The sequence below is a fragment of the Pimephales promelas genome, chromosome 15 (genome assembly GCF_988280905.1).
Source record: "Pimephales promelas chromosome 15, fPimPro1.hap1.1, whole genome shotgun sequence".
Taxonomy (NCBI): domain Eukaryota; kingdom Metazoa; phylum Chordata; class Actinopteri; order Cypriniformes; family Leuciscidae; genus Pimephales; species Pimephales promelas.
In genome coordinates, this window is record NC_142783.1 from 22,139,551 (window position 1) to 22,160,537 (window position 20,987).

A 20,987-nucleotide genomic window follows, 5' to 3' on the forward strand; every position below is an offset into this window, starting at 1 on the left:
AACACGCCATAGTTCATTTTAAATAGTCATCCCTTTATTTAGAGTGCCACACCACTCGGGTTATTGTCATGGGACAAGTGAGGTCCAATCAAAGCAGCAAACACACATCTCACAGAAGAACCAAGCTTCCACTTCCTCATAGAAAAAGTCAGTCCTGGCCACAATACAGAGGCTCTTCCCTTACAGAATTGACTTTTTTAAAATTAACTAGTAGGTGATAAAAATCATCGCAGAGGTAAAAAATATTAACCTTGCAACAAAATAGTTTTCTTTATGTTCAAGTATTATTTTGTATTTTTCTTTTTTTTTTTTCACGTTTTATTTTTTGTGTTCCTATTGGTTGCCCCCAGACGACACCAGATAGTGATGATCTCTCTTCAGTCTTTAAGCTTCACCCTACAGAAAACAATTTCAAATTAAAACAATTTCGATTTTTCAGAATAATTTTAAACAAACGCAGATAATAAGCACAGTAATTATAATATTATACTGATAATAATAATATAAGTTACTCGTCAGGATGTTGCGGCTGCAGTCGTAGCAGTGACTCCCACTTTCTGTGTGGCGTCTTTCTTGGCTTGATGAGCCTGAAGAACTGCTACAGCCTCCTCCACCTGACGGCACAAACAAAGTCCCTCAACGCCCTCACCATCATAGCCACAGAGATTCATGGCTCTCATAATTCACCCAAAAATGTCTGTTATCATTTACTCGCATTCATGTTGTTCCAAAACCTTCGTACATCCTCGGAACACAGTAGAAGATATTGTTAATGACATCTGAGAGATTTCTGTTCCTCCATTGACAGTCTATTGACGCTTTAAAATATTCATAAAGAGATTGTAAAACGAATCCATATAAATCGTCCAAATTTTCTGAAGAGACACAATCGATTTTATACGAACAGATTCACTTTTATTCATCAACTCACACATATTTTGTGTTAAATGGAAGTTCAAGCATGTTCACTTGAAGTGCAAGAACCAATGAGGTTCGTTCTTGTGTTACACAGCACATTTGAGCTTCAGAAAGAACCAATGATGTTCGTTCTCGTGTTACACACCACATTTGAGCTTCATTCATATAAAGTGATTGTGTCTTTTCAGAAAATTAAATTCATTCAATTCATATGGATTAGTTTTATGAACTCTTTACGAACTTTTTGAAGCGTCGGTCAAAGTGGTAGTTGCGTAGACTGTAAATGGAGGGACAAAAATCTCAGATTTAATTAAATATAACTTTATTTGGGTTTCGAGGATGAACGAAAGTCTTACCGGGTTTGGAACGACATGAGGGTGAGTAACTAATGACATTTTTTTTTAACTAATCTTTTAACTGATAAAATGCCATAATTATATATAGATTACATTTGTAGTCTGTGCTAGGCAAGGCATACATCCTAATAAATGAAGGAATATTATGTCCCTGGTTCAATCGATGTGCTTTACATTGTTAAAAGCTTGTGACTTTTCACATTATTGCACATAACAGCAGAGCTAGTGTCGGTTTCTGGAGGCTTTTATCATAGTTAACGATGCGCACCTTGGAGCGCAGAGACTCGTGGGACTCCAGCATGTGGAGCAGCTCAGAGTTGTCGATCTCAAGCAGCATTCCTGTGATCTTCCCGGCTAGACTGGGGTGCATTGCCTGGATGAGAGGGAACAATCGCTCACCTAAAGGTGAAAACAGAACAGGCACACGCAAGACAGACAATAAACAGTTTGAGATGGTTATGGGGAAGAGTAAAATAAGAAAATAATTAATACTCAATTGGCTGCCCAAAAATACTCATTAGGCATGGCCAAAAACGTCCTATGTTTAGAAAGGCTGAACGTGCTTACAGCCTCCTCATTTCATCTCACCAAGCATCTGTTTCTGTTCCTGAGGAGGGGCGGCAGCTAACATGGAGGCAGTGAGAGGCTCTTGACCCTGCACATGAACGGCTGGCTGTGCCTGACCAAGACAATAAACCGCAAAATATTAACAATAACTGACAAATGGCCAGTATTAAAATTCATACAATTCTGTATAAACAAATTAAAAATAAAATCAATCATTTTAAATGCAACAATTTTAAATGAATTGGGCATTACATTATAATGTACATTATGGAAGAAAAAAATAATTTTGAGATTTGCTAAATATTACATTTAACAGTGTTTTTAAAGATAATTAACTTTATAATTAAAGTTAATTATCTTTAAGGGTAAATTATTTTTGTCAGTTGCGGCTCGTTAGATCTAGCATTTTGCCCGCTTTTAATCAGACATAGAGATAAAGTAGTAAGACTAGTGAGATTCGTACCAGTTCAGCGTCTCTATTAACAACGAATCTGAGACTTTAATTATTTCAAAATAGCGATGTAACCCCCTCCTTGCTGAGAAATATAATATAGCGATTCAGTAGTGAAGCTATTTTATTACTAAAAATAAGCTAGATTAGCTTTGTATTTGTGAATATTTGGAGTCTAAGGTGTAATTTTTATTTGCATCTATCAGCATATATTACCTGTTGCAGTGTAATGGGCTGCACTACCTGAGGCTGAGTGTTTCTTATGGTGGTGGCGTACTTGTATGGGGGCATGGCACGTGGGGTCACCCCCATGGCAGGGCGAGGACCCATTGGTTGGCCAGTGCCTCCTAGTGGGAAATAGGAAGAGGGCAAGTGGAAAGAGGAAACGAGTATTAAAGCTATGATCAGGACAGAATGAACACCAAACATACTTATAATCATTAAATGTGTAGTTTGTGGTGTTATTCAAGGGAATTACAAATGGATGAGTTAAATATGAACTAAAACCAATAGATACATTATACATTATTTAGTATTATTATTATTATGTAACATTAAAATAAACTAAAACCTGAATTATAATCCCTAACTCCTTCAACCAATGCAACTCTTAAAAATTTAATCTGAGATGATACAGAGACATTTTTAGGCCTCTGGGTCTGAAGTCAAAGTTTGTCATTATAGGGGATCACATCATTAGTGGGTTTTCTCACCCACTCTCTGTGCACCTGTGGGGATCCCGCGTGGGCCTTGGCCGGATGCATTGGGTGCCAGGTGGCGAATGTTGGCACGGGGCCCTGGCTGGCGCAAGGATCCGGGCATGCCCTGGAAGCCACCCTGACCTCTGCCACCCTGCTGCTGCCAGCGAGGGTTTGGACGAATCTGGGTCAGCTGATTTGGTGCATAGTATGTTGTTCTGTTCTGGGCCTGTGAAGCATGATAGAATTAATTTGATGCATTTAATATATATATATATTTGACGCAAATTGGCATTCCATAATAAACAGTGAGGTTGTGTAAAAATAATGCAAATATCGGAAAATAAATAAATAAAATTATCTCAATTTTATTTACTATATTTTCTAAAACCATTTAATTTTTTCAGGTTTAAATGGAATTTAAATCCCAGATTTTATGTTGTCTCAGACTTTTGTAGCTAACCCACCTGAGGCACAGCTGGCATGAAATAACCACCGGCAGGTTGGAACTGGTTGATGATTGCATTGGCGGGCATGGCTCTCATGCCAGCGATGCGCTGCATGTACTGGTTGGTCAGATGAGCTTTGCGTTCTTCTTTACGTTGGGCCAGGGCCACGTACAGGGGTTTGGAGCCCACAATACGCCCATTCATCTCTGTCACAGCCTTTGTGGCCTCCTCAGGTGAGGAGAAACAGACAAAGCCAAAACCTTTGGACCTGCCGTCCTCCAACATCACCTACAGCAAGGTGTAAATTGTATAAGATCTCACCTCCATCAGAGAACAGTTTAAACCAAAAATATATATCTCATAAAGCAGAATACTGCATAATTCAACCCCTCTCTAGCACCTATGTTTTTCAGGTGGGTATTATATTCAGATATGAAATACTACAGAAATTAGTAATCAAATGTAAAATAGCATTAGATAGTCTTTGTTTGAAAAAAAAATGATACAGATCAATGCTTTCAATTAGTTACAAAAAATGTTGTTTTGATTAACAAGACAGACAACAGCATGTTTATTAGGCTGCTATCACTTTAAGAGCTACTGCACAGATCCAATATATTGTTACTGTAACTTGCATTACAGTAAATTACAATCCCAACTAATTACTAGGTTCCAAAACTGACTGTGTTTAACTGAATACTCGCCAAGACAGGCATCATTTTGACAAAATTTTGTGTATTTGACCATTTAAGCACAGTGAGCCACTCATTTTCGTACTTGTGACTCAAAAGTTGCTTGAGACTGAGAGGCGGCTTAGGTGGGCTCCACTTATATAGATCAGTAGTGCGCGTGTTTTTGGTGTGAGCGTGAAACCTGCGGGAATTAGTAAAATGATGCGCTATACAAGCGAATAAGACGAGTGAGTGAGAGAAGGCGGGTGTGTGTCACTTCACCGTCAGAGCGAAGAGAGCAAGAACGTGCAGTTGACTCTATTGCCTGTACTGCTGACAACAAAACGGATAATGCGGAAAATCGTGTGATTCTGATCCCTGGCCCGGTTGAACGGTGCATCTCTAAGAAATAGACTTTTGACCCACCTTGGTACTGGTTATGGAGCCGAAAGGAGAGAACTCTTTACGAAGTTTCTCATCATCAATGGTGTCATCGAGATTCTTTATATACAAGTTTACACCCTGTAAACACAAATATATAAAAATTAATTGTTTTTTTCTTTACTAAACACACAAGTAAAGTAGGTTAGTAAGTACAATTTATTTATATAGCACATTTCACAGATAAAATCACAAAGTGCTTCACAATAAAAGAGGAATATATATATATATAGGTATATATGTTATATATATATATATGTATATATATATATATATATATATATAGATACATACGCACACAAGTCCACACACAAAGACAAAACACAGCAAGTAATTAATTTACCTGATATCTGCTGATTCTTTCCTGTTTGAGTTGTTCAAATTTCCTCTTGAGTTCTGCTTGTCTCTCCATCTTTTTCTGTGCTCGGCCAACAAACACTGTCTTGCCATTAAGCTCCGTACCGTTCATCTCTTCCACAGCCTGAAACAGAAAGACCATCACAATCCATTACCTTTCAGTTCAACTGTTAAACTGTCAGTCCATCCATCCATCTAGCCAATCTTTAAGTTCAATGACAATATCAATGTAGCAATACTGTAATTTACACTAATGCCAATTTTAAACATGTTTTACCTTAAGCTGATTTCCATTATCAGCAAATCATAATTCAAATTCACTGTACCTTGTTAGCATCCTCATGCATCTCGTAGCTAACAAACCCAAATCCGCGAGATTTCCCTGTGGGGTCAGTCATAACCTTCACACTCAGTGTTTTACCTGCAGGTAGAAACAAAATCTTCAGAGAAAAATTCTAGTCCACAAGACTACCAACACAGCCCCTTTATATGCTCAACCTCACCGTATTTATCAAAGAGCTCCTTCAGTCTCTCATCATCCATGTCGTCGCCGAAGTTTTTGATGTAAACATTGGTGAACTCTTTGGCTTTGGCGCCCATCTCTGCTTCCCTCTCCTTCCTGGACTTGAAACGGCCCACAAACCTACAAATAACAATGGAGACAGAAATGTGACTGATACAGAAATGCAATAGAATCTCAGACCGACAGCTGCAGGCCAACCACAGACAAGAAACAGCTGCAGCAGGGACAAATCGGATTTTAAAGTTAATCTCTAAATTTCACTGTATAGGATATCTCAAAATATCTTCTTTTGTGTTCCACAGAAATAAGAAAGTCACTCAGATTTGGATCAACACGAAGTTAAGTAAATGACTCTGATTGGTCAACAAACATTTACTCAGGGTTCCTCTCTGGAACATCTGTAATTGACAACTACATATCGTCCTGGTCAACCTACAAACCATTGGCCATCCTTCCTGTCAAATAACTCAGACACTCACACCTTGCGGTCGTTCAGCAGCATGCCGTTCATCTTCTCGATGGCACGGTCAGCTGCGTCCTGAGTTTCAAAATGCACAAAGGCGTAGCCCTTGGATCCGTTCTCGTCGCATACCACCTGTTAAACAGACATGGAATGAAACAACCTTAAGAATCAGATTACAGAAGGTTTTTTTCTTATACAGCTGATCTACACAGCTTCTCAATGGGTAATGTCTTCAGCAAGTCAGCTTAAGATCCCTTCTATCTAAACTGGCTTTATCTCTTAAGCCTAGTAGTGATTGTTTAATATCCACACAGTCTCACAGAGCCAAAGCACAACCAAAACAATGTTCTTCCATGCATTCAGTTTTGTTTGTAAGAGGGCCACATGTTGCATAGTGTACCTTTAAATGAATATTTTTTTTTTTGCTTTCAAAAATATAAAAGTCACTCCTCACCTTGCAGGACAGGATGTTTCCAAAAGCAGAGAAGGTATCATACAGGGCCTTGTTGTCAATTGACTTGTCCAGATTTTTGATGAAGACGTTTCCAACCCCGGATTTCCTAAGTGATGGATCTCTTTGTGACCACATGATTCTGATTGGCTTTCCTTTGACCACATCGAAGTTCATTGTGTCTAAAGCTCTTTCCGCTGAAACAAACAAATGACAGATAAGACATCTCTCTATACCTTAGCACTTAATTTACAAACAATTACGAGGATTAAGACATGTCTTAACCAGAATAATGAATTGGTACATGTTGAGATACGTAAACATATTAACCACTTCAAACAAGCTTGAATCTTGTTAGCTAGACTTTGCTAATGCTAGCATACCCTACAGAGTCTAATGAAACTGTAATCTAATAATTACAGGACTGTTGAGGTGCTACTGCCCAGATATTTTAGAACGATAAGATCTGTTATCTTTTTTTTTAGTATTAGAACTTCCTTATTCAATCATTTCGACTCAAATAGGTTACTAACACTCAAGTTTTTATTGTTGTTTACATGTCTATATGGTGTTTTTAATGTTAATGTTAAGACAAACCATGTGCAAAGTCATAAGTCCATTGCTGAGTATTTTCACCTTAAAACTGCAGTGAAAAAATTATGGTTTGAAACATGATTTGATATTAATTACGTTACAAACCACTGACGTTCTAAGTTGTTCAAAGCGTTTGGATGCTGATTTGTAAGGATGCTGTTTTGACTCTGAGATGGCGAACAATAAAGTGTAACATTAGCAACACATTATTAGTTGTTTAATAATGTAGTCAAGCAAAAGACTAATCATATTAATTGATGTTATATGTCCGACGTTGTAGAGAGCATACAGATACATAAAACGCATTACCATTCTGATACATCGACTTGTATACGAGCCTGTACCATTTCTTCTTCTGAATCAGTTTCTGGTTCAAACATATGTGGATGAATTAAACCAGTATTTCAACTTGAACATTGTGCAGCGTTTACTACAGTAAAGTTGACCAAGTGGATCTCTGCTTGTGTGAGTGATTGAGTGGAGGCAGGGCTGATTCGTATATTCATAGATTCACGTATACTAATGAAGCAAGGGTATATAGAGTTACATTCAAGCTATTTTAAGGCATAAATAAAATGTCACAGGAAAAAAAAACTTTTAAATATGTAATTTTGGTGATCAAAGATGAGTTTTAGGATGCAATTATTGACTACTGGGAGACTTTAAGCTAAATATATTTTATTATTGGTGTGGACTGATGGCACAATTACAGGTACATATATTTATCTGTTTAAATCATGTGCATAGTTTTTCCACTCATTCGCCATATTTATAACCAACAGCAGGGCAAAGTATTGGTGGTGGATACCCATCCCAAGTCTAAGAAAACATTTTTCTTTAACCCTAAAACCGTATTCTGGACAAATGTGGGCAAAATAGTTTTGATTTATTTTTTAAAAATACTTCCCTTGATCTGAGCAGTACGAGACTTGGCTACTTTTCCTAAGTTTGCCTCCTGAACACACTTGTATTTGGGTCAAAAATGGGCACCCATAGAAATGAATGGGGAAAACTGTAATTTAGAGCATTCTAAAATAAGCCAAAATAATACAACAGGTGACAGCAAAGTCACTTCATCTTTACGTTTAAGCTCTAAGAACTTATTGGAATGATATTTTAATGTAGTTAAAAAGATTTTAAAAAATAAAACTAATTTACATAGAAAATATGGTACTTTTTGAAGTAAATAAATTCAAAAATACCCCCAAAATAAAAAAAACACCTTAAATGGATAGATAAAACTTTATCGAAGACAGTGATATAACATTTATAATAAATAAAAATTAGAATCACACCTAAGTCCTCTGTGCCCACATTTGTCCACAATTACCCCAGATAGCAAACTGACATTGAATCAACGTGGAAACGACGTCTCTCATGACATTGAAACAACGTTGATTTGCTCATCGAATTAACGTTGAACCAACGTCAGACGCGGCATTCTTCAAAGCTAAATGAAAATCGAAAATTGGTTTGCTTTCATAACGTTGAAACAACGCGTTGATTTCAAGTTGATTTTCCGTTAGTTTTGAAAGAATGACGCGTCTGACGTTGGTTCAACGTTAATTCGATGAGCAAATCAATGTCAGATCAACGTTGTTTCGATGTCATATTTCCACGTTGATTCAATGTCAGTCTGCTATCTGGGACAGGATTAAGGGCTATAAAGTGAATACGGTTTGAGGGCTACCATTCATAGAAATGTATTTATATTTAATCCACAATGTTTACTAAATATAAATATACATGCCTGGAAAAGTCATGAATGTCAGGTTTAAGGTTTGTCAGTTTCTAGTCAAATTGATAGCATACTAAACCGTGAGGGACCTGTCACCTATTGTAATGCGTTATGATCTGTTTCTCTCTCTCTTTCTGTTCCTCACAGCCCTCCCCCCGACATACACACACACTAAGCACTAAAAATGTCTGGTGAACAAAATGGAGCAGCCTTGTGTCTGCTGCACTCAGCAGTTTGCTGTGTAATTGTATTGAACATGAAGCTCAGGGCTGGTGGGATCATCCAGAGAGAGAGAGAGAGAGCAAAACAACTGTCAGCCAACACAGGACAGGACACACACTTTTTTTTTTTACCACCAATGTAGCGATTTCTGGTTTTAAGCAAAACTTTGTTATATTTTATGAGAATTTAGAATTATTAGTTAGGAAGCACATGCATTTACAGAATATTGTTGTCAAAGTAATAGTAGTAAGCTTTCATCGTTGTATAAAACAGAATAAGCAGAAAAATGATGTGGCTGTCCCATAAATTTGCCTGTCTGCTTGTTTCTTCAAAGCACCCCTTAGAAAAGACAGGCACAGTGAAGGCAGCCCTCACTGGCTCTATATTTAGCAGTTTTGGGTCCTTTGAGCAATGTGCTGGCAGGCAGCATGTGATCAAAGCTCTGTGTCCATTGATGGGGCTGAGAAACTGGAATGTGTGTGGCTGAAGTTTACCAGTGCCGGCAACTGTTTACAAATGCAGCTGTTACATGCTGAAAACCGAACCATGACCATGTGCTTAAGCACATTTGCCAAGAATTTGTATGTTCCAATGTATTATTACACTGAAACACAAAAACATGTGCAATACAATCTCAAGTTCTCAATTCTAGATGTGCATCCTGCAGTAATCACAAACTGTTTTTGTCTCTTATAAGTAAACATGTTTACTATCAGTTGCCATTCTGAGTTTTAAATGGAGGTGAGTGAGTTCAACTCTGACCTTTTAACCTTTGTGCTATGAAAGAAGAGGACAGAATCAATAGCACACAATAATAGCACAGAAGACACATATTTCAGATCCATTCAAACTACCAATCTGTTAAATAAATTACATTTTAAAATATAATAAAATACAAAACAGTTTTTTAAATTGTAATTTTTGATCCAATAAATGCTGCCTTCGAGAGCAGATGAGACTTCTTTCAAAAATATTACCTCAAAGTTTTGAACGGTAATGTACATTCATTCATTACTGTACTGCATAATTTGAGCTGATTGAACAAACAAATGTTTTTTTCTTAAAGACTATTAACTCAGAAAAAAAAATGTTATTACTTAAAAGTTGTAAAACTGTGCAGATTATTTGAAATGGAGGAAGGACATGACAAAAATGGCCAGTTAACACTTGTTCTTGTCTTCTTTGAATCATTAGATTCTGAAATAAAACTGAAGCTGCTCCACAATGCATTATCCCCTCCTGACACTTTAAATAGCACAAATAGGTCATGCCAGGTTGCAAAATGTGGGCTAACACACACACACACACACACACACATGCACACAAAACTGTGTAGAATATCTCATAACAAGGTTTATGGTAGATTTAGGCCACTTTGACTAAGTGGGTCAACCAGTATTCAATTCTAGTTCTTTATTCCGATTATAGGCTTTAATTACGCCTTAGTGAATCTTGAGCTTTTCCATTAAAATTGTCACAATTTTGCCATTATTTTAAGGAAGAATTTGAAAGAACAGAATGTTTGAATGTTTTTCTCTGGAACTTGATGTTTTCCAGGAATGGTCAGGCTAGGCAAGCTCAATGGAACAAAATATCAGTCTTCCAGGGTGCTCAGCATTAATGATTTATACATACATGTCATGCTCAACTTTGTTTCACGTACTAATATCTAAGTGATGATATTAAATCAGGACAAGTGAAATTATACTCTATTTAATATTTTCTCCTTTAAAAGCTATTTAATTTATTTGTATGGTGCTTTCACAATGCATAATGTGAGTGCCTTACAAATCCCAGAGTGTGATTATGGAATAAAAAAAAGAAAACCTTCCTTGCATGGATACTGGTTAATTTCAGAAACATCTTAACATCAATTTTATGGCACTATAGGCTACTGATGAATAAAACTGGCAAAGATTACATTCGGCAGATGCTTTATACCAAAGCGACTTACATCACAATGGAGGGATACATTTGTTGGTTCATGCATTTCTGGGAATCAAATGACCTTGGCATTGCTAGCACCATGCTCTACTGTTTGAGCAACAGAAATTAAAGTCATATTATATATACTAGTACTATTAGTCTATAAATATTATAACTAAGAAATAATTGCTAGTATTTTGCTTTTACTCATAGTAGCCTACCAGAGAGTAAAATACTAAATAATACTACAGCAGTAACAAAATTGGAATAGATAGTTGAAACTATTGGTATAGTTACTAGTAACTAAGAAAAAAGTACTAATATCTTATGGATGGTTAAACTGGAATATGTATCAGCAACAACTGGAATATTGTATACTTGTCAGAAGTAATTAACTGATTTCTGAACCACTGATCACCATAGATTTCAATGGCAAAACTATTATTTATAATAACAATGAAATAGGTTTTTGTCACTAAATGGCGACTAGTATGAACATGTTATATCTGAATAAGTGACAGATTGAATGGATTCAAGACCATTTTTGAAAACAGAAATCAAAATCTAATGTTAATCACTTAATATTAAAAAGAAAGCCTACTAGTTCGTCTAAAGGAAAATGTTAAGGCAGCTTGCCATAATGGCTGGACTAATGCGGTGTGACAGTGCTTACTTTCACACAATAGGCCATATTAAGGGAATAAAGCGATCTCTTTCATTTGTAAAAGATGGTTATAACAGGGAAGAACAGCGTGATGTGGGTCTCTCAGAAATACATGTGACAGCAGCACACAGGAGATCGAGACAGCTCGCGCGCACACACGACATCACCTCCAGTGTCCCTACATTTACGCACGAAGCATGTCACATTATTCCCGTTACTCTGACAGCTCTGTGCATCACGTTTAAAGTCACCCAGGACGACAGGGAGCCGTCTTTCATGTCTTACCGTCCGCAGGCTGCTGGAAGTTGACGTAGGCATAGCCCAGCGAGCGCCGCGTGATCATATCCCGACACACGCGGATGGACAGCACCGGGCCGGCCGGACTGAATTTCTCATACAGCATAGCCTCCGTGATATCAGGGTGCAGGTCGCCCACATAGAGAGAAGCCATCGGATAACTCCCCGCGGTCGCTGCGTTCATATCTCGGTGTCGTTCAAGCCTTTGAGCTCGTGTGTTTTGTCTAGTGCTGAAATGCGTAAAGAGTGTCCTAGAACCAGAGGGACAAATTAGTCTATTAAACTTTTACGCTACTCTCCAGATAAACGATGTCGGTATCACTGACAGCTACAGCATATGGAGTCCGGTCGCGAGGAACTGGCTTCAGAAATCGTCTGGGTAGTTGGAGACCTTGTCTTTTAAAAAACAAAAAAAGTTTGTCCTTTTAAAAAAAGTTGTTTTAAAGTAGTTATTTTTTGAGGTTTTCGGTATTTTGTATTTTTTATGTTTTTTTTTTTCTTTTTTAAAGGTACTGAAGAACAGTGAGTTATACACTCACGGTGTGGTGGCCGGGGAAAGAGAGTGCGTGGGAAACGCACGGGCACTTTATAGCTCGAGCGGAGGAAATAGCAGCCAGGGTCGCACTCTGGATAACAGAAAAAAACACGCGCACCGAGCATGCGGTGTAACATGACAGTAGGCTACATTCAACAAGGAACATCCAACAGCGACATCTGGGTGCAGCAGTCTACAGCACAAGGTTTCTTTTACATGAACATGGGTCACCCTCAAAATACTGACAAAAATTCATTTAATCAAAAAAAAAAAAAAAAAAAAACTTAAATTAACCCTCTCATAAATGGTATAATTCTTTGGCCTGATATTTTATGATGCTAAAGTTCACCATATTTGCAAATCAGAAAAAGATAACCAAATTCACCAGGTAGGCAGTTTACCATGAAAAACAGTTGTTTATATTCCTGTAAAGGTGATGAATCATAGCAGTTTCATTACTTTAGCTCAAAATAAGTAAAATTAAAAAGGCTCAGCATTACCACATCCATATGATAACCAATTTGAAGTTACTTTCCCTCCTACCAAATTTCAGAAAACCCAGATATTTTTTTTTTAAATCCAGGTATTTAAATGACCAAAACAAAAAATTGCAATGAGGAAAAAAAAAGCAGCTTTATTTGAGTTGAAATTTCAGAAATGACATTTCACACAAAAGCAAAACAGGTCACTGATGGATTTTTAATAAAAACAAAATCACCAGTCCATTGACCTCAGTTGATCTAATAGGGATGAAACTAGACCTTTAATTTCAGAGGAGCCCTCCACCCGCTCATCCTTTTGTCTTTTCTCGCCATCCCGCTCTGATTGCAGATTCTTCTCCCATTTTGTCATGCTGGGCCTTTTCCGTTCTTCATAATTGAGAGAACTGGATCCATCTGCAGCTTGTTTCAGACTTAGTTTAGAGAAGAGAACTGGCTCTTCAGCTCCTTTAGAGCTTTTAAAGACCATCTCAGCGTGTCTGAAAACAACTTCATCCTTATCCTCAGCACTCTCAGAGAGCTTATCTGGTGTAGGGTCGACCACTGATTTGTCATTAGAAGGAAAGTCAAATTCAGATTCAAAATTCAGTTGAGGCTGCAATAAGTGACGTACTTCAGTCACAACAGGTTTCTCCTGAATCTCATGCAAGCGGGCAACATCTTTAAGATGCCACATGCGCAATTGGTCCTCTGCAACATCATGCAAATGCACAGCTTCAACTTGAGCTTTTCCTTCATTCACAGCAACTGTCGGACTCATCTCAACAGTGCTTTCATCTGGTTTCAGCTTTCTAAAGGGTTCGTCACTTTGAAGGGTTACATCAACATCATGGTTTTCTGGATAACCAATTCCCACTTGCACCACTGGTGGCAACTCAAGCTCCATGATGTCTGGTAGCCACATTGATATATCGCTTCCCTGTCCCTGGCTGATTATAACCAAACCACCAAAGCTAGGCTGAACAGGCCAGGGGGAGACATTGCCAATGTTTTGCTTTGAGCTCCCGGAGAAGGAGGCACCTGCCATGATCAATCTTTTATCAGACAAGTTTCTGGGTGTAGGGCTGGACTTTGTTGCACTGTTGTCTGACAGTGACGTTGCCTGTGGTGCAGATGGCTGATCCTTAATAATCAGGGGGCCGGTGCTTACTACTGCGCTCAGGTCTAGAGAATCTGTAACAGAGACAGTGGAGGGTCATTTCAAAGCAACATACAGGGCTCAGAAAGTTTTTGTTTTAGAGGTCCAGCAGCTCCGGTTCTTGAAGGAGTGGTTTAATTTTTTTGCATTTGCTAGAAATATTGGGAACACCACTTTAAGGTTCTTTGGTCACATGAACCAGTTCTCTTTTAAACTGGATCAACTTTACTTAAATGTAGTATCAACTAGAAGTTGAGCATCTTTACATTGATGCACTGTGAGCCAATATGAGCAGAATTGTATTTTATCTTTTGTTGTTTTTGCATTTTAAAACCAAAGATTAATAAATATAAAAAACACTAATTGATAGTTCATTTTAGCCAATGCAAGTTCTTCCCTTCGCAGTGCATTTTGTATTAAGAGAGATCAATGGAAATTTAACATTTAACTAAAATGGCTAGCAATAGTATGGTTAAACTGAAGCAGGCTGTCCTTAATCTGGAGTCTGCCCTGGACATGGGTACTTTGTTCATTTATGTTCCAGCTCATATACTAACCAGGAAGTTCTGCATGCCCCAAGCTTCTGCACCTTTTCCCACAACAATCGCATACGGATGTTTTGGCACCCAGGTCAACCCATCTGAAAACAAAAGGTTTAAGTTCCAAAAGCCTATTAGGACAAAAGGAACAAATTAGAGGAAGATCAGATACAAACTTACCTTGATTTGAGCTTGTTGTAATTGCAGAATTTAGTGACTGAGGTCAGACCCACATCAGAAAGATAGACTCTGCAGTGAATATAAAGCTAAAGCAAACAGGAGAGCATTATAGATCTAGTGATGGTCAGCTTGTTGGATTATAGTAATCCTAACTGGGAATGAACACTCACCTCGGAAGACTTTAAACTGGACGTACGAACAATGAAATTGACAACGTCACTACGTCGCAACACAAACTTCACCAAAGACTCTTTGGAAGCTACGCAGCTGGCAAACATAAAAACGAAGGCTAAATTATTTCAGAGAGTAAGTATAGGGAGAGAGAAAAAAAACCCTTGTTTAGTTGACCTACCCTTTGTTAATGATAAGGGCGACTTCAGGTTTCTCAGCAGGGTTTGGAGAGGAGGACGCATGGCAGGACTGGACGTAAAGCTGTTGACCAGGGGCAGGCGAGGCAGACACCTGTAGATACAACTGCTCTCCTTTGTGGAACACGTTAGTATCTGCTGGATCACTCCAAGATGCTAAAGCAAAACAAATATTAGTAAGACAGCAACTACACCGAACATGATTAAGTGCATTTTAATAACATACAGTTCATGATCCTTAATGAAAAACCGTTTCTTCTCTCCAGTAGACCCATATCATATTGCATTGGGAAACCAGATCCAAACCCATCAAAAGTGTGAGGTTGAGGGATTCCATTCAAGAAAAGTCCATCTTCAGGTATGCCAGGAAAGTCAAAAACATGCCAGACATCATTGACGACTCCCGGTGAGTACGCTGAAATGCGTCCATTAAAATCATTCCCGTTAGATGCAACTGGCAGAGCAAGACACGCTATAGCGGAACATAAGACGCCAAAAACCACCGCCATCCCAATACTTTAGTTTTGATCTGCTAGAAAACCAGCACTGAGTTAATTACACAGCCACTTTAGATGTCTTTCTTTTCCTGCCTACCTTTAAATTGAAGCTGAGTGCAGGTTTATAATGTGCAGGTTAATGAATTAATGAGAGTCAGCTTATCAAGTCCAGGTGTACCTCATCAGCTCATCAACGCTGACTACTGATTGGGCTTCTTTATTTTTCTTTCAGATTCATTAAATCTTTTTTATTTATTTTATTTTTTAATACACTAGACAATATTTTCAGAAGTAAATTTTGTCATTCATAAATTAAAACGAAACCTTATTCTTTAAAAAAAGGTTAGGGTTAAGGTTAAGGTTAGCTCGCAAACCCACCAAGATTATTCCATAGGCCAAATTAGTTGGCTAAATTAGCAGCAAAATTTCAAACATTGTTTCGTAAAAAGTGTATTTGAAAGGGGGGAAAAGAATGTCAACAATGTAATGACATAACAGTGCTCGCCTCGGAGACGGTATAAACTCCATGTAAGTTACAGCGACACCTGCAGGGTGCCCATGATCAGGTGAGCGCGCGGAGAGGGAGTGGCCATGCACGCACACGCAGGTGAACGGGAAGAAGGAACAACTCAGCCTGAGAGGCACGATAAGAGGAGAAGGTCCTTGAACATGTTAAACTTTTAATTATGACTTCGTCTGAAAGAAGGACTTCAGGATGGTGAATTCGGGTGAGTTGGGCTTTGGAATCATTTAGTAAAGTGTTCATTTCATTTCATGGAGTGGGAGAATGAACAGGCTCGCGAACGTTGTCAGGGTGTGGTTATGTTTATCTTGATAATAGATCAACACAGCGTTCTCTCGCTTACTGAATGTTACGAGTTTAGTAATGACCGGCATTTATACTAATGTTGCCTGCTAACTTACATTAATGTTAATTTCGCACATGTTGTATTTGTTATAGCTTGTTTAAGATGTATGGTGTGGAAGATTTGATATCCACTATGAATGTGTTATATGCAACCTTTGTGATGGGATGTTTATTTTATTTATTTATTTTGATGAAAGTTATGTGTTATTATAAATGCACTTTACAGAAAATGAAAATTCCGTCTTAATTTACTCCCCATTAGCTACGTCCTTCCAAACTAGGACATTTGTTCTAGGCTAGGACTTCTGTGGACTGAAAATGTGGAGCAAAAACACCATCCAAACTCTTTTGTTTTACAGTCATATTCCAAGTAGCCTACAGCTCCTCTTCTTGAAAAAAGCCTAAAATGTAACTCGGGAGACCTTGTCAATTACATATTTTATTCAGCAGTAAAATCTGAATATCGTAACCCATCTGTGTTCGTAAACATTGGGGGTGTCGCTAAGAATGGGGTTGCGTCCCTTTCAATGATTGACTTTTTCTTTCACCATTTATCAGTTTTTGCATTTAAATTGTTAATGACGACTTTTTAAAAAAAATATATATATTTTTTAAATTGTACCATAGAAGGGGGGGAAAAAAAGGTCATCTAGGTTTTCAACAGCATGAGATGAGTAAATGACGATTAAACCAGTGAGAATTTAACAGTATTGTTCTCCTAAATTATCTTTTAAAACCCTAAATTATGGCCTGGTTGAAAGTGTACAATACAGCTGTAAATTGTGATGCATATATTTAATATTTATAAGATTATTTATTTATTATTGATTTACAATTAAATCTTTAATCAATTGTCTACAATTGCTCTGATTTTAAAAAAAAATAGTAATCACAAATGCATAGAAGTGAATGGGAATTCAGGTGTGGGGATCTCCATTACATCTGACCATCATCTTTGCTTTTTAGTGAAGTCACGACGCATGAAAGTGTAGTCTCAAGGTCATCTGGATTTCATGGTGCACAAAGTTCCTTGACATTTAATTTAAATGATGATTTGTTGTCTGGTCCTTTGTCATCAATGTCTTGCTGTTTCTGTGTTTATGGTTCCTTGATATTGTGTGTGTTTGCTGTAGGTATTTGTTGTGGCAGTCTGAAGGATGACAAGATCCTGATGAAGATGGGGTTGGGACTGGTTCTGGTTGGTCATGTGAACTTCTTGTTGGCGGCACTGGTACATGGAGCTGTGCTTCGACACATAAGTGTGTTCACTTGGAACCGGAAACTCGTCTACCCCATATCAAATGTCATTGCTCTTGTGGCAGGACTCATGGTATGTCTGTCCTCAAAACTGTAATATATTGCTTGCTTATTATCCCCATTAGAGTTTGTTTGTGATCATTAACAAGTTGCCAGTGATGAGGCATAGCCAGATGAGGCATAGCTAGGTGTGTTAGTTGAAACCTCAAACTAACCCCTTGCACTGAATGAATCCACACTATAATTCATACATCTGACCATGTTATAACCTGCAGGCAATCATTGGTGGAATTTCAGCTATTGTTCTCTCAAAGAACAAGAAAAACCAGCAGTTGGTGAGTACTCGACTCAATACTGTCCTTTTTGTTAAGATCACATTTGTTATTTGTGTTTTTGCTACATGAGGTGTATTTGCTTTCACTTTAAAACCAGTGTCTTTCAATAGAAAAAAATATTCATGTATTATTTATTTCGGAACACATTCGAAATCTATCTTTGTTGCAGAGTTGGTTTTTACTAGTGATGAGTGTCCTGGCTCTTCTTTTGGGTGCCGCCTCTGCTGTGGGAATCAGTGTTGCTACAGTGAGGGTCATACATCTGGACGGGGAGAATCTGTTTGCCCACTGCAACCAGTCTGCCATCATAAATTTGTACAGCATCACAAACGAATGCCCCTTTGACCCCACACGCATCTATGTAAGTCAATTTATCTGCAGTCCTTGTGTAATCAAATGCAAATGAATGATATGAGTCTCATAAATGCATTTTTTTAAAGAGTTCTTTCTCTGTTTAGTGTGCAACAGTTCTGGTGACTTAAATGCATCTCAAGGCAAACTAAATCTGTTATAAAACTCATGTACGATCATATTTTATCCTGAATTAGTTTATGTTAAAACTGAGGAACAAAGGCATAAAGGTAAAAGACAAATATTCAAGTGTTCTACTGTGTACCCCAACTTAAGTGCATGTGTCCAAACCTTTTGCACTCATATACCAGTATTAAAATAGTACAACATTGTTAATTAAAATAATGAAAATAACTTTTTTATTAAAATGTATGTGAAGCATGTTAGTATTTATACACAAAGGTTTTAAGCCAGTTATTTATATCTTTTGCTGTAGTGAGTCAGTAGGAAATGTCAGTTTACATTACCAAACATTCCTTTTACCATAAATCCAGTGAGATGTTTGTATGCACAAGGAGTCTGACAACAGCCAGTGCTCCACACTGAGATCTGATCTCACAGTCATAACGTCTGTCTGTGATTGCATGAAGAAACAAACAAAAAGAAAAAAACTGAGGCAGTCTAAATCTAGGAGTACTGTGGCCTCCAAGACGCTTGAAGAAACTTGCCTCCGCTTCACGTCAGGGTCCTCATCACCCTGTCAGAGGTTTATTCTGAGATAACAACCAGCTGGGTGTACATTATCCCTTACATATGCTCACAACCAGGATGCTTCAATGCACAACTGTATAAATTGAGGCGTCAGGTTTCGGCATGGAATTTTAAAATTGGGGTGGTCCCAGGGTGGTGGGTCACCAGGGTGGTGATGGATAAGACACATGCCTTTGGTGTGAGACGCATGGGTTTGAATCCATTGTGAGACACCAATTTGTCCCTGAGCAAGACACTTAACCCCTAGTTGCTCCAGAGGCATGCGACCTCTGGCATATATAGCAATTGTAAGTCGCTTTGGATAAAAGCGTCAGCTAAATGAATAAATGTAAATGTAAAATTGCACACAAAAAAAATCAGCTCTACATATTTGGCTAAAATTGCTTTTTTTTAAAATCAAGTAGTCACAAATGCATAGAAATGTCATGCAAAAGTCACGGGAATTCATTGTTAAAATGGTGATAGGACATAATGCGAAATTAGCAAGTGAAAGGAAATCTCCCCCCCCCCCGACCCCCCCCCCCCCCCCCCCCCCAAAAAAAAAGAAAGAAAATATATATATATATATATATTTACAATATTCAAGGTATATTTCTCTCTCCAGGGTACTACATTAATCCTATGGTTTCCATTGATTCTGATGTCAGTGGTGGAGGTTGTGTTCTCCTGCCGCTGTTTCTTGGCCTGCACGTCGTTCCTCCGGATGCGCTGCCCATGGAGAAGAACTGTCACTAAAAGGGTAAATAGATTTATATGCGCTTTTCTGAAGGAAAAAACGTATAATACTTGCAAAGCTGCATAAGAGTAGTGTTAAAGATTGACTTGCGTTTGAATTGAATGCGATCAAGACGAATCAGAATTTTAAATGAAATCATTTTGGGTTACGGATTGTTTTAAGAGCAATTTTGCATGCTAGCTCCACTTTAAACTTGATAAACCTTTGTGTTTGAATGCAATGTAAATCTTGGGGTTTAGGTGCGTGTCCAGCTGCCAGAAGAAACCCCACTGCCACCAGGAGATGATCCGAATGAGGCGGAGCCAGCAGAACATGACCTACTTGCTGTGGAGACAAGTGAACTGTAATTCACAAGTAAACATTACATGAACAATACATGCTTTTCAAAACCACTGCATGACAGTGGACCAAGAAATACCAAGTGCCAATGCACATAAAACATAAAAGTGTACTGCTCACTGAAATGGCTAGCAGGTGAAGAGAGGTGGTGCTCCGACATCTAATGAAGCACTAATGATGAGTGTCTTAAACGGTCTGACTGTGTGACCAAGTACTATAAAAGTGCATGTTTTATATATTAACCTCAAGAAAATATTTGATGTGTGTGTTTAATGTTACATTTCTGCACTGATGGGTTTCATTGTTACATTTATATTAAAAAGACTTTTCTATTTGAAACTGAATTGCTTGAACACAGTCCCTATAATTTATGCAAAATATTTATAAAACTCTTTTATATTATAAAACTACTATACATTTACATTGAAGTGTATATATATATATATATATATATATATATATCGCATCCAAAATAAAAGTTTGTGTTTACATAATATATGTGGGTGCACTGTATATAATTATATAATTATATAAATATATATATATATATATATATATATATATACACACACACACACACACACATGCTTGTATTTAAGAAATATTTTCATGTATATACTGTATATAGATTTATATATAGTTTATATTATATATGAATATTTTACATATAAATAATATTTTCTTAAATATACATGCATGTGTGTGTATTTATATATATATATATATATATATATATATAACCAGTGTTGGGTGTAACTAATTACTAAGTAATTAGTTACTGTAATTTAATTACTTTTCCCTTAAAAATGTAAAGTAAGGGATTACTCTTCATTTATCTGTAATTTAA

General features: G+C 37.5%; 3 protein-coding genes across 5 annotated transcripts; 1 reads left to right on the top strand and 2 right to left on the bottom strand.

The window, feature by feature from the left end:
* Positions 1-12: 12 nt before the first annotated feature.
* Positions 13-12,333, bottom strand: pabpc4 (poly(A) binding protein, cytoplasmic 4 (inducible form)). Of its 2 annotated transcripts, XM_039647102.2 has the most exons (15): positions 12,113-12,330; positions 11,775-12,037; positions 6,349-6,542; positions 5,911-6,026; positions 5,412-5,551; positions 5,235-5,329; positions 4,895-5,032; positions 4,537-4,632; positions 3,458-3,727; positions 3,006-3,219; positions 2,509-2,639; positions 1,863-1,953; positions 1,543-1,673; positions 513-614; positions 13-396 (listed from the first exon to the last, which is right to left on the bottom strand). In XM_039647102.2, the coding sequence occupies exons 2-14, from the start codon at positions 11,968-11,970 to the stop codon at positions 516-518; spliced, it is 1,911 nt and encodes a 636-aa protein (XP_039503036.1). In that variant the 5' UTR covers positions 11,971-12,037; positions 12,113-12,330; the 3' UTR covers positions 13-396; positions 513-515. The 2 variants fall into 2 exon arrangements, with proteins under 2 accessions (XP_039503036.1, XP_039503043.1); XM_039647109.2 differs by having other exon boundaries at positions 3,021-3,219; positions 11,775-12,333.
* A 602-nt stretch (positions 12,334-12,935) lies between these two features.
* zpcx (zona pellucida protein C) lies at positions 12,936-15,641 on the bottom strand. The gene is made up of 6 exons (XM_039682847.2): positions 15,273-15,641; positions 15,031-15,202; positions 14,849-14,945; positions 14,679-14,764; positions 14,517-14,599; positions 12,936-13,994 (listed from the first exon to the last, which is right to left on the bottom strand). Exons 1-6 carry the CDS (start codon positions 15,553-15,555, stop codon positions 13,036-13,038), a joined length of 1,680 nt encoding a protein of 559 aa, XP_039538781.2. The 5' UTR covers positions 15,556-15,641; the 3' UTR covers positions 12,936-13,035.
* Positions 15,642-16,028: 387 nt separating this feature from the next.
* On the top strand, positions 16,029-20,484 carry tmem54a (transmembrane protein 54a). 2 transcript variants are annotated; one of them, XM_089120370.1, is made up of 6 exons: positions 16,029-16,188; positions 17,544-17,741; positions 17,944-18,003; positions 18,173-18,364; positions 19,670-19,804; positions 20,041-20,451. In XM_089120370.1, the coding sequence occupies exons 1-6, from the start codon at positions 16,135-16,137 to the stop codon at positions 20,146-20,148; spliced, it is 747 nt and encodes a 248-aa protein (XP_088976496.1). In that variant the 5' UTR covers positions 16,029-16,134; the 3' UTR covers positions 20,149-20,451. The 2 variants fall into 2 exon arrangements, with proteins under 2 accessions (XP_088976496.1, XP_039503327.2); XM_039647393.2 differs by having other exon boundaries at positions 16,128-16,271; positions 17,545-17,741; positions 20,041-20,484.
* The last annotated feature ends 503 nt before the right edge of the window (positions 20,485-20,987 follow it).